This window comes from Nyctereutes procyonoides, unplaced genomic scaffold (genome assembly GCF_905146905.1).
Source record: "Nyctereutes procyonoides isolate TBG_1078 unplaced genomic scaffold, NYPRO_anot_genome, whole genome shotgun sequence".
Lineage (NCBI taxonomy): Eukaryota > Metazoa > Chordata > Mammalia > Carnivora > Canidae > Nyctereutes > Nyctereutes procyonoides.
Window position 1 is genome coordinate 14,003,634 of NW_026575035.1, and position 17,156 is coordinate 14,020,789.

General features: G+C 40.8%; 2 protein-coding genes across 3 annotated transcripts in view; one reads left to right on the forward strand and one right to left on the reverse strand.

The window, feature by feature from the left end:
* MTFR1 (mitochondrial fission regulator 1) overlaps positions 1–16,655 on the reverse strand; it is a 67,065-nt gene extending 50,410 nt beyond the window's left edge. Inside the window, exon 1 of one of the 2 annotated variants that reach the window (XM_055318210.1) lies at positions 16,593–16,655. The gene's annotated coding sequence lies outside the window, so the exon portion shown is untranslated. Of the gene's footprint in view, positions 1–8,358; positions 8,428–16,592 lie in introns of those variants that run through there. The other variant, XM_055318209.1, reaches the window with a different exon arrangement.
* LOC129505263 (60S ribosomal protein L17-like) lies at positions 8,382–9,150 on the forward strand. The gene is made up of 2 exons (XM_055318212.1): positions 8,382–8,501; positions 8,706–9,150. The coding sequence occupies exons 1-2, from the start codon at positions 8,395–8,397 to the stop codon at positions 9,148–9,150; spliced, it is 552 nt and encodes a 183-aa protein (XP_055174187.1). The 5' UTR covers positions 8,382–8,394.
* Positions 16,656–17,156: the final 501 nt, after the last annotated feature.

Sequence of the window (17,156 nt, forward strand, 5' to 3'; positions counted from 1 at the left end):
CCTGACAAGGCTATCATACAGAACTGAAGAAGAGATCAGTTTCCAAAGTTAAAGAAGTCCAGAAAACAGCCAGCTGGTTTAGTCAGAACAGCACCAACTCTTGATCTCAGGCTCTTGAGTTCAACCCCTATGCTGGTTGTAGAGATTACTAAAATAAAATATACTAAAAATAGAAAAAAGAAAAAAAATTTAAAAAAGAAAATAGTTAAGTTCATGATCACTAAATTAGCCTAACAAGAAATGTTAAAGGGACTTCTTTAAGAGAAACAGAAAGGTCCATAACTAAAAGAAAATTAAAAAAAAAAAATCTTGCTGATAAAAGCAAATGTACAGGGGCAGTCCTGGTGGCACAGCGGTTTGGCGCCACCTGCAGCCTGGGGCGTGATCCTGGAGACCTGGGATCGAGTCCCATGTCGGGTTCGTGCATGGAGCCTGCTTCTCCCTCTGCCTGTGCCTCTGCCTCTCTCTGTGTGTCTCTCATGAATAGATAAATAAAATCTTTAAAAAAAAAAAAAGCAAATGTACAGCAAACGTAATGAACCACATATAAAGCTAGTGTGAAGATTAAAGGAAAAAAGTAATAAAAACGGTATATATAGTAATAAAAGACAAATTTTTAAATGTAAAATAGAACATTAAAAATAAAAAATGTGGGAGGAAGTGATAGGTAGTAGTGTGTTTGAAGTAGGTGACTGGGACACCTGGGTGGCTCAGCGGTTTAGCACCTGCCTTTGGCCCAGGGAGTGATCCTGGGGTCCCAGGATCAAGTTCCACATCGGGCTCCCGGCATGGAGCCTGCTTCTCCCTCTGCCTGTGTCTCTGCCTCTCTCCTCTCTGTCTCTCATGAATAAATAAAATCTTAAAAGAAAAAAAAGTAGTAGGGACTAACAAATTCTATACAGTGTTATATATGAACCTTATGGTAACCACAAAGCCAAAACCTAAAATAGATATGCATAAAATGAAGAGAAAAGAATCTACACATAACACCAAGCAAAACTGGAGATCCTCCAAGATGGCAGAGAAACAGGAGACCTTAGTTTTGTCTGGTCCCAGGAATTCAACTAGATAGCTATCATTCTTAACATCTGAGAATTTTTTTTTTTTTTTAAAGATTTTATTTACTCATGAGACACAGAGAGAGGGAGGCAGAGACACAGGCAGAGGGAGAAGCAGGCTTCATGCAGGGAACCAGTCGTGGGACTCCAGGGATCACGCCCTGGACTGAAGGCGGCGCTAAACCCCTGAGCCACCCGGGCTGCCCAACACTTGAGAATTTAACCGGCAATCTAAGAATTGCTGCAATTCTACAAATAAAAAATTGACCATTTTTTGCAAGGTACAAGTTGTGGAGAAGTGATCCAAGGTGATATATTAGAAGATAAACTGTGGTGGGGAGGGAGCCTCCGTAAGCTGACTCAGGGTAAGTGATATAGCAGCGGAGCACAAATTCAGAAGCCTGCAAATTCAGTATTCCTGGTAAGGGATACTGCCTGAAAGGCAGCTCAGGTGGCTAAGCGGGGTGGAATCATAGGTAGGACAGTGTGGTGTCAGGATCCCCAGGGTCACAGAAAGAAAAGGGCACCTGAGTACAGCAGAGTTACCAGAAGCAGGCTGCAGAGAGCCCAGGAGTGGGCTTTCAGCTCGGGGTTGCCATAAACCACAACCAAGGCACAGTTAGGAAACCATTCTCTGAACAGGTGCTCAGCAAGGGGCAGAACCTCAGTGAGACTGCCCTCCCTCATTTGGGAAGAGTGGCACTGGTGCCTGCTCGGGAGTCTGCAGGGTTTGGAGATCAAAGCGGGGTCGAGTGTCTGAGATAGAAATGCTGGGTCACAGACTGAGCAGAGAGGATGGACAGAGACCAGTGAGACAGGAATGACTGACTGCTTTACCCAGAGGGCACACTGAGGAATGGAGGGCAGGAGCTATCGGATCGGGGCTGGAGACTGGGGGGGCCACCATTTTCATTCACACCCTCTAAAACAGCACAGAAAGCCTTGAGGGAACAAAAGCCACATAGAGAAACTCAAGCTGCCTGTCCCCCTGGCTAAGTTCTGTGTGGGACAGACATCTGAGCATCAGTACAACAGTGCCCTCCCCAGAAGATCAGCAAGAACATATGGCTAAGACCACGATTATCAATCACACAGAACTGCAAAACTCCAACATTAGGGGAAAACAGTATATAGAATTCATAGGTTTTTTTCCTCAAAGATTCTTTGTCTTTCAATTTTAACTTTTTTCTTTCCTTTTTAGCCAATTTCTTATTTTAGCAACTTTTTAAATTTGCAATTTTCATCTTTACATTTACATTCTATCTTTCATTGTATTTATTTTTGTATATATATATATATGTTTTTCTTTCTTTACAATTTTGGGATGTGGTTTCTTCTAATAAAAAACCAAAATACACAAATACACAAATCTAATGTATTGCTCTGTTCTCTCCGATTATTTTTAAATCTTTTTAAAATTTTCATCTTCACAGTCACATTCTATCCTTTCAATGTATTTAATAGTCTTTGTATGTTTTTCTTTCTTTACAATTTTGCGATGTAGTTTCATTTACAGACAGACCAATTACACCCAGAATATAATGTACTGCTTGTTTTGTTCATTATATTCTTTTTATTTTTAATTTCCATTTTCTTTTAGATTTCTGGTCTCTCCTGACTTGTTTGGCATTCATTTCTCTGTGGTCATTGTTGCCATTTTAGTATTTTGTTCTCTTGTTCATCTATCATTCTCTAGACAGAATGACAAGCCAGGAAAAACATCTCAAAAAAGAGAACAAGAGGCAGTACTGACTGCCAGGGACCTAATCGGTACGGATAGGAGTAAGATGTCAGAGTTCAGAATACCGATTACAAAGATACTAGCTGGGCTTGAAAAGAGCATGGAAGATACCAGAGAATCCCCTTCTGGAGAAATAAAAGAACTAAACTCTAATCAAAACAAAATAAAAAAGGTTATTAGTGAGATGCAATAAAAACAGAGCATTAAGTGCTAGGATAAATGAAGCAGAAGAGAGAATTAATTAGTGATATAGAAGACAAAATGATAAAGAACAAAGAAGCTGAGAAAAAGATAAACAACTGGATCACAAGAGAATTAAATAAATGATACCATAAAGCGAAACAATATTAGAACCGGGATACCAGAAGAAAATTTTGCAAGGGGTGGAGGGAGAAGGTATATTGAAGCAAATTACTGCAAGAAACCTCCCTAATCTGGGGAAGAAAGGAGGCACTTTAATGCCTCCAGGAGGTAGAGAGAACCCCCTTTCAAAATCAGCAAATATAGTTCAACACCTTGACATGTAATAATGAAGCTTGCAAATCCCAGAGACAAAGAGAAAATCCTAAGTAGCCTGGGGACAAGAGGTCCATAACCTAAAAGGGTAGAAACATTAGACTGGCAGCAGACCTATCCACAGAGACCTGGCAGGCTAGAAAGAACTGTCATGATATATTTAGGGTGCTAAATGAGAATATGCAGCCAAGAATACTTTAGCCAGCTAAGATCTCATTCAAAATACAAAGAGAAATAAAAAGCTTCCAGGACAAACAGAAACCAAAAGAATTTGTGATCACTAAACCAGCCCTGCAATAAATATTAAAAGGGAATCTTTAAGCAAAGAGAACCCCAAAGTAACATAGACCAGAAAGGAACAGAGACAATATACAGAAACAGTGACTTGATAGGTAATACAATGGCACTAAATTCATCTGATTTCAATAGTTACTCTGAACGTAAATGGGCTAAATGCCCCAATCAAAAGACAGACACAGGCTATCAGACTGGATAAAAAAGCAAGACCCATCTATATGCTGTCTGCAAGAGACTCATTTTATTTTTATTTTATTTTATTTTTATTTTTATTTATTTTAAGAGACTCCTTTTAGGCGAAAGACATCTCCAGATTGAAAGAGAGGGGGTAGAAACCATTTGTCATGCTAATGGACATCAAAAGAAAATTGGGATAGCAATCCTTATGCCAGACAAATTAGATTTTTTTTTTAATTCATGAGAGAGACAGAGAGAGAGAGAGACAGAGAGAGAGAGAGAGAGACATAGGCAGAGGGAGAAGCAGGTTCCATGCAGGGAACCCAACTTGCGACTCGACCTCAGGTCATCACTTCCTGGGCAGAAGACAGGCGCTAAACCGCTGAGCCACCCAGGCTGCCCATAGACAAGTTAGATTTTAAACCAAAGACTGTAATAAGAGATGAGGAAGGACACTATATTAATTAAACTTATTAATTAATTAAAAGGTCTAGTCAATGAGAAGATCTAACATTTCTAAATATTTATGCCCCTAACATGGGAGCAGCCAATTATACAAACCAACTAACAAAATTAAAGAAACATATTGATAATAATATAAGAATACTAGAAGATTTTAACACCTCACTCACTGCAATGGACAGATCATCTAAGCAGAACAAGAAAGGCTTTGAATGACACACTGGACCAGATGGACTTCATAGAATATTCAAAGCATTCCATCCTAAAGCAACAGAATATACATTCTTCTAGAGTGCACATGGAACATTCTCTAGAACAGACCACACACTGGTTCAGAAATCAGGTTTTGAGACACCTGGGTGGCTCAGGGGTTGAGCGCCTGCCTTCAGCCCAGGGCATCATCCTGGGGTCCTGGGATCAAGTCCCACATCAGGCTCCCTGCATGGAGCCTGCTTCTCCCTCTGTCTCTTCCTGTCTCTCATGAATAAATAAATAAAATCTTAAAAAAAAAAAATCAGGTTTCAATCAATACCAAAAGACTGGGATCATTCCCTGCATATTTTCAGACCACAATGTTTTGAAACTGGAACTCAATCACAAGATAAAATTTGGAAAGAGAGGCAGCCCAGGTAGCTCAGTGGTTTAGCACCGCCTTCAGCCCAGGGCCTGACCCTGGAGACCGGGAATCGAGTCCAGCATCGGGCTCCCTGCATGGAGCCTGCTTCTCCCTCTGCCTGTGTCTCTGCCTGTGTGTGTGTGTCTCTCATGAATAAATAAATTTTAAAAAAATTTTGGAAAGAACTCAAATACATGGAGGTGAAAGAGTATCCTTCTAAAGAATGAATGAGGGATGCCTGGGTGGCTCAGAGGTTGGGTGTCTGCCTTTAGCTCAGGGCATGATCCTGGGGTCCTGGGATCGAGTCCCACATTGGGCTCCCTATGTGGAGCCTGCTTCTCTCTCTGCCTGTGTCTCTGCCTCTCTCTGTCTCTCTCATGAATAAATAAAATCTTTTAAAAACATTTTTAGGGATCCCTGGGTGGCGCAGCGGTTTAGCGCCTGCCTTTGGCCCAGGGCGCGATCCTGGAGACCCAGGATCGAATCCCACGTCGGGCTCCCGGTGCATGGAGCCTGCTTCTCCCTCTGCCTATGTTTCTGCCTCTCTCTCTCTCTCTGTGACTATCATAAATAAATAAAAATTAAAAAAAATATATAAAAAAAACATTTTTTAAAAAAAGAATGAATGAGTCAACAAAGAAATTAAAGAATTCAGAAAATTCATGGAAACAAAGGAAAATGAAAGCGTAACTACCCAAAACCTCTGGGATGTAGCGAAGGTGGTCCTAAGAGGGAAGTATATAGTAATACAGCCTTTCTCAAGAATCAAGGAAGGCACCAAATATACATCCTAACCTTACATCTAAAGGAGCTGGAGAAAGAACAGCAAATAAAGCCTAAATCCAGAAGACAATTAATAGAGATTAGAGCAGAAATCAACGAAATAGAAACCAAAAGAATAGAACACATTAACAAAACCAGAAGCTGGTTCTCTGAAAGAATTAGTAAGATCAATAAACCCCTGGCCAGATTTATTAAACAGAAAAAGGCCCCAAATAAAATCATGACTGAAAGAGATCACAACGAACACCAAAGAAATACAAACAATTGTAAGACCATATTATCAGTAACTGTATGCCAACAAATTAGACATTCTGGAAGAAATAAATAAATTCCTACAGATATATAAACTACCAAATCTGAAACAGGAAGAAAAAGAAAAATCTGAACAGACCCATAACCAGGAAGGAAATTGAAACAGTAATCAAAAATCTCCCAACAAACAACAGTCCAGGGCCAGATGGCTTCCCAGGGAATTCTACCAAAAATTTAAAGGAGAACTAATACCTATTCTTCTGAAGCGGTTTCAAAAAACAGTAAATGGAAAGAAATCTTTCAAACTCCTCCTATAAGGTCAGCATTACCTTGATCCCAATACCAGATAAAAACATCACCAAAAATGAGCATTACAGACCAATATCCCTGGTAAACATGGATGCCAAAATTCCCACATAGATACTAGCCAATAGGATCCAACAGTACATTAAAGGATTATTCACCACAACTAAGTGGGATTTATTCCAGGGCTGCAACAGTGATTCAATATCTGCAAAAATCAATGTGATAGGCTACATTAAAAAAAAAAAAAAAAAAAAGAGGACAAGGACCATATGATCCTCTTGATAGATACAGAAAAAGTATTTGACAAAGTACAGCATACTTTCTTGATAAAACTTTTCACAGTATAGGGATAGAGGGAACATACCTCAATATCATAAAAGCCACATGTGAAAAGCCCACAGCAAATATCATTAGCAATGGGGAAAAACTGAGAGCTTTCCCCGTAAGGTCAGGAACGTGGCAGGGATGTCCATTCTCACCACTGCTGTTCAACACAGTACTAGAAGTCCTAGCCTCAGCAATCAGACAACAAAAAGAAGTAAAAGGCATCCGAATAGGTAAAGAAGTCAAACTGTCACTCTCTGCAGATGACATGATAATCTATGTGAAAAACCCAAGACTCCATTGCTAGAATTTATACATCAATTCAGCAAAGCAATTCAGAATATAAAAGTCAATGCACAGAAAGCAGTTCCATTTCTATAAGCTAATAATGAGACAGAAGAAAGAGAAATTAAGGAGCCAATCCCATTTACAACTGCACCCAAAACCATAAGATACCTAAGAATAAACCTAACAAAAGAGGCAAAGGATCTGTATTCAGGTAACTACAGAACACTCACAAAGGAAAGTGAGGTAGGCACAAAGAAATGGAAAAATGTTCCATGCTCATAGACTGGAAGAACAATATTGTTAAAATGTCTATGCTACCTAGAGCAATCTATACATTCAATGCAATCCCTATCAAGCTACCATCAATTTATTTCACAGAGCTGGGACAAATAATCCTAAAATTTGTATGGAACCAGAAAAGACCCTGGATCCCAGCCAAAGGAATGCTGAAAAAGAAAATCAAAGCTGGTGGCATCAAAATTCTGGACTTAAAGCTCTATTACAAAGCTGTAATCATCAAGACAGTATGGTACTGGCACAAAAACCAACACATAGATCAATGGAAAATAATAGAGAACACAGAAATGGACCCTCAACTCTATGGTCAACTAATCTTTGACAAAGCAGGAAAGAATATCCAATGGAAAAGACAGTCTCTTCAACAAATGGTGTTGGGAAAATTGGACAGCCACATCCTGAAGAATGAAACTGGACAATTTCCTCACACCATATACAAGACGACTCAAAATGGATGAAAGCCCTAAATGTGAGACAGGAATCCATCAAAATTCTAGAGAACACAGGAAGCAGCCTCTGTGACCTTGGAAGCAGCAACTTCTTGTTAGGCTGGTCTCCAAAGGCAAGGGAAACAAAGGCAAAAATGAACTACTGAAATTTCATCAAGATAAAAAGCTTTTGCATAGCAAAGGAAACAGTAGACAAAACCAGAATACAAGTGACCGAATGGAAGATCTTTGCAACTGTCTTATTAGGTAAAGGGCTAGTATCCAAGATCTACTCAACACCCAAAGAACAAATAATCCAACCAAGAAATGGGCAGAAGACATGAACAGATATTTCTCCAAAGAAAACATACAAATGGCCAACAGACATACGATAAAATGCTCCACATCATTTGTGATCCTGGAAATACAAATCAAAACCATAGTGAGATACCACCTCACACCAGTCATGATGGTTAAAATTAGCAAGTCAGGAAATATCAGATGTACCGAGGATGCAGAAAGAGGAAAACTCTTTTATATTGTTAGTGGAAATGCAAGCTGGTACGGCCACTCTGGAAACAGTACAGAGGTTCCTCAAAATGCTGAAAATAGAGCTACACTATGATCCAGCAATTGCACTACCTCATATCTACCCCAAAGATACAAATGTAGTGATCCAAAGGGGCACATGCACCCCAATGGTTTATAGCAGCAATGTTCAGAATAACCAAACTATGCAAGGTGCCCAGATGTCCATCGACAGACTAATGGATAAAGATGTAGTGTGTATATATATTATAGAATACTACTCACGCTCTTCCCCCGAGCGGCCTGAGGTGACCTCTGGAGATGGTTCGCTACTCGCTGGACCCAGAAAACCCTACAAAATCATGCAAGTCGAGAGGTTCAAATCTTCGTGTTCACTTTAAGAACACACGTGAAACTGCCCAGGCCATCAAGGGTATGCATATTCAGGGATCCCTGGGTGGCGCAGCGGTTTGGCGCCTGTCTTTGGCCCGGGGCGCGATCCTGGAGACCCGGGATCGAATCCCACATCGGGCTCCCGGTGTATGGAGCCTGCTTCTCCCTCTGCCTGTGTCTCTGCCTCTCTCTCTCTCTCTGTGACTATCATAAGTAAATAAAAAAAAAAATTTAAAAAAAAAGGGTATGCATATTCGAAAAGCCACCAAGTATCTGAAAGATGTCACTTTGCAGAAGCAGTGCATGCCATTCCGTTGCTACAATGGTGGAGTTGGTAGGTGTGCTCAGGCCAAACAGTGGGGCTGGACACAGGGTCGGTGGCCCAAAAAGAGTGCTGAATTTTTACTGCACATGCTTAAAAATGCGGAGAGTAATGCTGAACTTAATGGTTTAGATGTAGATTCTTTGGTCATTGAGCACATCCAGATGAATAAAGCCCCCAAGATGCGACATAGAACCTACAGGGTTCATGGCCGGATTAATCCATACATGAGCTCTCCCTGCCACATCGAGATGATTCTTACTGAAAAAGAGCAGATTGTTCCTAAACCAGAAGAGGAGGTTGCACAGAAGAACAAGATATCCAAGAAACTGAAGAAACAAAAACTTATGGCCCGGGAGTAAATTCTGCATAGAATAAATGCAAATAAAAATTAAAAAAAAAGAATACTACTCAGCCATTCAAAAAAAAATTTTTTTAAATATTGCTATTTGCAAGGATGTGGATGGAACTAGAGAGTATTATGCTAGGCTAATAAGTCAATCAAAGAAAGACAATTACATGATCTTATTCATATGTGGAATTTAAGAAACAAAACAAGATCATAAGGGAAGGGAGGGGGAAAAAAAACAAACACAAAATCAAAGAGGGATAAAAACCCTAAGAGGGGGATGCCTGAGTGGCTCAGCGGTTTAGCCCCTGCCTCTGGCCCAGGGCGCGATCCTGGAGTCCCAGGATCGAGTCCCACGTCAGGCTCCCGGCAAGGAGCCTGCTTCTCCCTTCTCCTGTGTCTCTGCCTCTCTCTCTCTCTCTCTCTCTCTCTCTCTCTCTCTCTCTCTCACATACATACATACATACATACATACATAATCAATCTTAAAAAAAAAAAAAAACCCTAAGAGACTCTTAATCACCAGAAACAAACTGAGCATTGTTGGAGGGGAGGGGATTGAGGGGATGAGGTAACTGGGTGATGGACATGAAGGAGTGTAAGGAGCACTGGTTTTATGTGACTGTGATCATTGGGAATAAATAAGATCCCATTCAGAAGAGAAAAATACTGAAAGTCATTAAATAAGGGAGAAGGGTAAGAGAAAAAGAAAGGCAAAAAGAACAAGAAAAACAACCAGAAAATTACCAAAATTATTCCAGGGATACAAGGATAGTTCAACATCTGCAAATCAATGCATTACACCACATTAACAACAACAAAAAGATAAAAATCACATGATCGTCTCAATAGATACAAACCATCTGACAAGATTCAACATGATTAAAAAAAAGAACCTCAACAAAGTGGATATAGAGGGAATGTATCTCAATATAATAAAAGTCATATATGACAAATGCACAGCTACCATCTTGAACTCAACAGTGAAAAGTTGAAAACTTTTTCTCTAATATGAAGAGCAAAACAAGGATGCCTACTCTTGCCTCTCTTCTAAACACAATACTGCAAATCCTAGCCACAGCAACCAGACAAGAAATAAAAGACATCCAAATTGATAAGAAATAAAAAATTCTGACTATTTATAGATGACATGATACTACATGAACCTCCTAAAGGCTCCACCAAAAACTGTTACAACTAATAAAACAAATTCAGAAAAGATATAGGATACAAAATTAATATCTGTTGGGTTTTGGGGCGCCTGGGTGGCTCAATGATCGAGCGTCTGCCTTTGGCTCAGGGTGTGATCCCGAAGTCCTGGGATCAAGTTCTGCATCAGGCTCCCCACAGGGAGCCCATCTCTCTTCTACCTATGTCTCTGCCTCTCTGTCTCTCTCATGAAAAATAAATAAAAATCTTAAAGAAAAAGGAATTGCATTTACAATTCCATAAAAAGAAGAAAATACCTACAAATAAATTTAACCAAGGCATAAAAGCCTTTTGCTCTAAAAATGATAAGATGTTGACAGAAGAAACTGATGACAGAAAAAAATGGAAAGATATACTATGCTCATGGGTTAGAGAAATTAGTATTGTTAAAATGTCCCTATCACCCAAAGCAATCTACAGACAGAATGCAATCTCTATCAAAATTTCAATAGCATTTTTCACAGAACTAGAACAAATAATCCTAAAATTTGTATAGAAGCACAAACGATCTACAAAAATTGGCTACAAAGCAATCTTAAGAACAAAGCTGGAGATTTCATGTTTCAGATTTCAAAATATACTACAAAGCTACAGAAATCAAAACAGATGGTGTTGGCATAAAAAAGACACAAAGATCAATGGAACAGAATACAGATTGAGAAAAAAGCCCACACGTAGGTAGTCAATTTTTAACAAAGGAGGCAAGAAAATGAGGAACAGTCTCTTCAATAAATGCTTTTGGGAAAACTGGACAGCTACATGCAAAAGAATGAAACTGGATCATTTTCTTATACCATATACAAATACAAACTGAAAATAAGACTTAAATGTAAGACCTGAAACCATAAAACTAAAATAAACACAGGTAGTAAAACTCTTCGACATCAGTCTTAGAAATATTTTTTTTGTATCTATTTCCTCAGGCAAGGGCAACAAAAGCAAAAATTAACTGGAACTACATCAAACTGAAAAGCTTTTGCACAGCAAAATAAACTATCAAAGGCAACCTACTGAATGGGAGAAGATATCCACAAGTGATATATCAGATAAGGGGTTAATGTCCAAAATATATACATACAACCCCACACCAAAAAACTCCCAAACAATCCAATTAAAAATCGAGAGAGGACTTGAATATACATTTTCCAAAGACGACATGGTGTTAACCAACAGACACATGAAAAGATGCTCAACATCACTAACCATCAGGGAAGTGCAAATCAAACTAACAGTTATCCCCTTACACCAGTCAAAAGGTCTAGTACCAAGAAGACAAGAACAGTAAGTGGGCCGCCTGGGTGGCTCAGGTGGCTCAGGTTATAATCTCAGGATGATCCCTGATCTCAATCAGGTATTGAGCCATACATCAGGCTCCCTGGATCAGTGGGGAGTCTGTTTCTCTCTCAAATAAATAAATCTTCAAAAACAAAAAAAATGTTGGGAAGAATGTCAAGAAAAAGGAACCACACGCACTATTGGTGGGAATGTAAATTGGTACAGCCATTGTGAAATAGTAGGGAAGGTCTTAAAAAAAAAAAGTTAAAATATAAATACCATACAATACAGTAATTCCACTTCTGGGTATTTACCCTAAGAAAAGAAAACCACAATTTAGACCTGTAAATACAGAGAATACACTGGTGGTTCCCAGATTGGTAGGGGGTGGGGATGGAAAAAAATGGGTGAAGAAGAGTGGGAGGCATAGGCTTCCAATTATGGAATAAGCCACAGGGGATGAAAGCTATAGCACAGAGAACATATTTAATGGTATTATAATAATGTTGTATGGTAACAGATAGTAGCTACGCCTGTGAGCCTAGCAGAAGAGACTTGTGCAATCACTAGCTGTACAACTGAAACTAAAGTAACATTGTGTGTCAACTACACTTCAATTAAAAAAAAAAAAAAAAAAAAAAAACTTGGGGCAGCCTGGGTGGCTCAGCGGTTTAATGGCGTCTTCAGCCCAGGGGGTAATCCTGGAGACCGGGGATCCAGTCCCACCATCCGGCTCCCTGCATGGAGCCTGCTTCTCCCTCTGCCTGTCTCTCTGCCTCTCTCTCTCTCTCTCTTCCTGTCTCTCATGAATAAATAAATAAAATCTTAAAAAAAAAAAAAAAAAGTTTGAGCCCTACATTGGGTGTAAGATTACTTAAAAATAAGATCTTAAAAAAATAACAATGATACAAAGATGTTTTAAAATAAATTAGTACATTTGACCTAAAAGTTTTGAAACTGAGTCAGTATTTTAAATTAATCTACTTTTTTCTAAAAATTTCAAAGTTCTTTTACAAAAAATAAATAAAATAAAAATTTCAAAGTTCTGAATTTTAGTGTAGTTAAACCCAGTTTATTTTTATTTTTTGGCCATCGTATTTTGTGTCCTCAACAAAGCAGTATCTGCCTATAACAGTGATCGTGCAGATATTCTCCTGTATGCTTTTCAGAAAGTTTTCACATTGTACATTTACCTCTAGATATACCACAAATTCATTTTTATGATTAGCATGAAGCTAATTTTCTATGTTCTCTATATGTTCAGCTGTCTCAGCAGTTTACTGGAGGGCCATCTGAGCCTAATTTTTTTTTTGAGATTTATTTATCCATGAGACAGAGAGAGAGAGAGAGGCAGAGACATAGGCAGAGGGGGAAGCAGGCTTCATGAAGGAAGCCCGATGTGGGACATGATCCCGGGACTCCGGGATCTCGCCCTAAGCCAAAGGCAGATGTTCAACTGCTGAGCCACCCAGGTGTCCCTTGATACTTTTCTTTGTACCACTGTTTTAACTATCACAGCTTTGCAATAAGTTTTGATATTCAGTGCTTTAAAACTCTGACTTTGTTCTTCTATCATTCTTGCTTTTTGGTCTTAAATATTTTTATGTTCATTATAGAATCATCTCTCAATTGCCACAAAACCAAGACCTAGTCAAATTTAATGAGAATCACAGTAAATTTACAGATCAATTTGGGGAGAACTGACACAGTAATAATATTCAAATTCCCAATTTACTAAAATTCTATAACCCCCAATTTATATATTTCTTAAGATTTATTTACTTATTTATTCATGAGAGACAAGAAAGAGACAGGCAGAGGGAGAAGCAGGCTCCCTGAAGGGAGTCCGATACAGGACTCGATCCCAAGACCTGGATCACACCCTGAACTGAAGGCAGATACTCAACTGCCAAGCCACCCAAGCATCCCAATCCCCAATTTATTTAAATCTACTTTAATTTTTATCACACTTTGTAGTTTTCCATTTAAAGGTTTTGCAACTATTTAATTATTAGGAGCTTTTTAAAGCTACTAAGTTTTATGGTTTGTATAATTTTACTAATTTGCAATAAGTACTAATTAGTTCTGTTAAAGTGTATTTTCAAATTTTTTTTTATTTTTTTTATTTTCAAATTTTTATGACTACCATGTCATGTTTCCAATTTTTATATCTTCTTTGTCTTTTCCCTGGCTATAATGAACTGTTCAGTAGAAGCGTTGATACCAGTCATTTTTGTCTTATTTCTTAACCCACAGGGGAAATATTTCATCTTTAAGCATGATCTATATGTAAATGTAACTTTTATGGAAATCCTCTTTATCAGATCCTAAGTTTCCTTTTCATCAGTCTAAAAAATCTGCCTAAGAAAATAAACTTGTTGGGGCGCCTGTGTGGCTCCGTTGGTTAAGAGTCCAACTCTTGATCTCAGCCCAAGTCAATCTCAGGGTCAGGAAGGTAAGCCCCACACTGGGCTCCATGCTAAGTGTGGAGCCTACTTAAATAAACTTAGGGAAACTAAAGTTTACCAGCACTTCAGAATCATGCCATCTGTTCATCCCCCTTTTCAGGCTTTTTTCTCTATTCCTTGCCTTACTTTCGTAAATTCAACAGTTACATCTATTTCCTATATATCCTCCATGTCAAGTTACTAATCTTTTCATATTTCAGGTGAAGCCATCTTTGATAATGCCCAGCTTACTCTCCCTATGAGATGGCTGCAATCAGTGAGTCACTGTTTTGCTTAAGTTCAAACTCCTTAAACTTGGCACTCAAAGTGCCAAAAGTCACATGTGAGTCTAACTTTAGACTCGTGAATTAATCCCTTTAGTAGTAATCCTAAACTCCAATTTAACTGGTCTTTCCTACTGTGCTCTGAAAAGCCCAGCAGTCTTTCTAGTTCCTGACTCCTCTAACACTATTTGGATGTAGATTTTGGTTTAGAAATCGTATAAGATTGAGAAGATAAGGGATATAGTTTAAAGTACTCAATATAAATAGCTGATGAGTGCCAAAGTAAATAGAGATTATTTGATGTATATTTCCTCTGGTTTCCTTTCCCCTTTAACTGGTCCTATACTACATAAATTGTAAACACTTGTATTTATTGATCTACATTTACATACTTAAATTCAATTTAAGATTTCAACTTAAAATTCAATTGCATTAACCTTTTACGGCTTTTTTGTTTTGTTTTAAGATTTTATTTATTCAGAAAGAGGCAGAGACACAGGCAGAGGGAGAACCAGGCTCCAAGCAGGGAGCCGGATGTGGGACTCCATCATCACGCCCTGGGCTAAAGGCAGGCAGGCGCCAAACCGCTGAGCCACCCAGGGATTCCCCCCCCCGCCCCCCCAAACCTCTTACTGTTTGAAAGAAACAAAAATACCTATCTTATCACTGTACTCATAAGTTACAGGGTTTTTCTTTTCATTATGGATTTATAGCTAAATAGAAATAATCCACATCAGTTACATTTATTCCACAATTCTTATGAAATTTAATTATGGTTAAAAAAGAACTTGGCAGGGACCTGGTTTAGTATCCTAAACCCCAGACACCCCAGCCCCTTGTCCCCCCTTATTTATATCAGTGTGACCTACAGCAAATTGCTTAGCCCCCCCTTCCCCTCATCTGTAAAACTGGATACCTACTTCACATGGCTGTTGTAAAAATTTAATAGGTGGAGTTTCACAGTGCCTCATACCTACCAAGAGTCCTATAAGCAGAAATTACCAATATTAATATTTCTGCTCAAAAAGCAATAATGCTACCGCCAAGACTGGGTTGTTTGGTACCTTCGTTTTCAATTATTTTTATTTTATTTTTTTTATTTTTTTTTTATTTATTTTTTTATGATAGTCACAGAGAGAGAAAGAGAGAGAGGCAGAGAGAGAGGCAGAGGGAGAAGCAGGCTCCATGCATCGGGAGCCTGACGTGGGATTCGATCCCGGGTCTCCAGGATCGCGCCCTGGGCCAAAGGCAGGCGCCAAACCGCTGCGCCGCCCAGGGATCCCTTCAATTATTTTTAAAATCTGAACACGGGGTAGTCAAACTGCACTTTCGGAGAACTCCCCACATTCTTGTAGCACAAACTGAAATTTGCGCCGTGTAAACCTTCACGTGTGCCTTATTTTATTCAACCCCTCTAGAAAGCAAATGATTAAAAAAAAATAATTAGTACAGTTAATGACCATGACAAAGCCGAAGAAATACCTAGGAAAGATTAAATGTCTGGGATCTGCTAGAAAATAACCCGGAGAGGGCGCAAGCCCGGCCATGTGTAGACAATTGTCGAAATTGGTTGATGGGTTCGCCGAGCTCCTAATACCAACCCCTTGACCTCGGTAGGTTTGAAGATTTCCATAACAAAACGTGTTTTTAAACCCCCGGAGGTCGATATTTTTTGCGTTCAGGAAGTGACACTGGGCAGTACTGGGAGGTGAGAATGAAGCAGCAACACCCGCCAGGTGAGACTGGTTCGGCCTCCCGGACTCCTCCCAGAGTCCCCGCGGCCCGGCCCCAGGGGCCGCCGCGGACGCCGGTCCGTCCAGTCCCGGGAAAGAGCGCGACGCCCCAGGCAACCACCGCGAAGGGCTGACGTCCCCGGGCCGCCGCCCCGCGGCTGGCGCGCGGGCTGCGGGCTCCGAAGGACCGACCTAAGGGCCGGGGGGAGGGGGAGCCGGAGGGGGAGTCCCAGCCCTGGGGCAGGTGGGCCCGCTTCCCTCCGCTCCGCCGGTGCTCCCGCCCCCCCAGAAGCCTCAGCGCCGCGGCCGCCGAGAACCTCCTCTCAGCCGCCGCGGAGACACCCAACCGGCCCACGCAGCCCGGCGTCGTCCCCGCATGCCCGAATTCGGGGGTCCTTCAGCTCCTACTTACTTACCGGGACTTCCCACCGCCCCCAAGCCTGGGAGCGCCTCCTCGACCCCCCCCCGCCGCCGCCAACTGCTTCTTGAGTCTCTAGCCCCACTTACCTCTGCCGCGCGGCAGCCAGGCGCCTTCTTGCGCTGCTCCAGCTTCTAGCTTGGCTCTCCCGGGGATTTACTGCCAATCACCCAGTCTCCGCCCCTAGTCCGGACCAGACTGGCCAATCAGCTGCTTCCTCCGGCCCGGAGGCGGGTACGGGTTGCCCGCAGAGGAAGAGAGACTACCCGCCCACAGGCCTGCTGCCGCCGCTCACAGTGCGTCTGCGCAAGCGCAGTGCTTGGAGGGAGGCGGGCGCTTTCGTGTGGACTTCGCTTTGTGTCTTCACTGCTCTACTCTAGAAAGTACTTTGTTAGGAAACCCCATTCTCTAAGTGTGTAGCAAGATCCGTGTTCCGGGGACGCCCGAGTGGCTCAGCGGTTGAGCGTCTGCCTTGGGCTCAGGGCGTGATCCCAACGTCCTGGAATGGAGTCCGGCGTCGCGCTCCCTGCATGGAGCCTGCTTCTCCCTCTGCCTGTGTCTCTGATGAATAAATAAATCTTCAAAAAAAAAAAAAAACCCATATTCCGAATGTAGCCGCAGGTGTCTATTACCTTGAAAGAAGCCGGACTCTT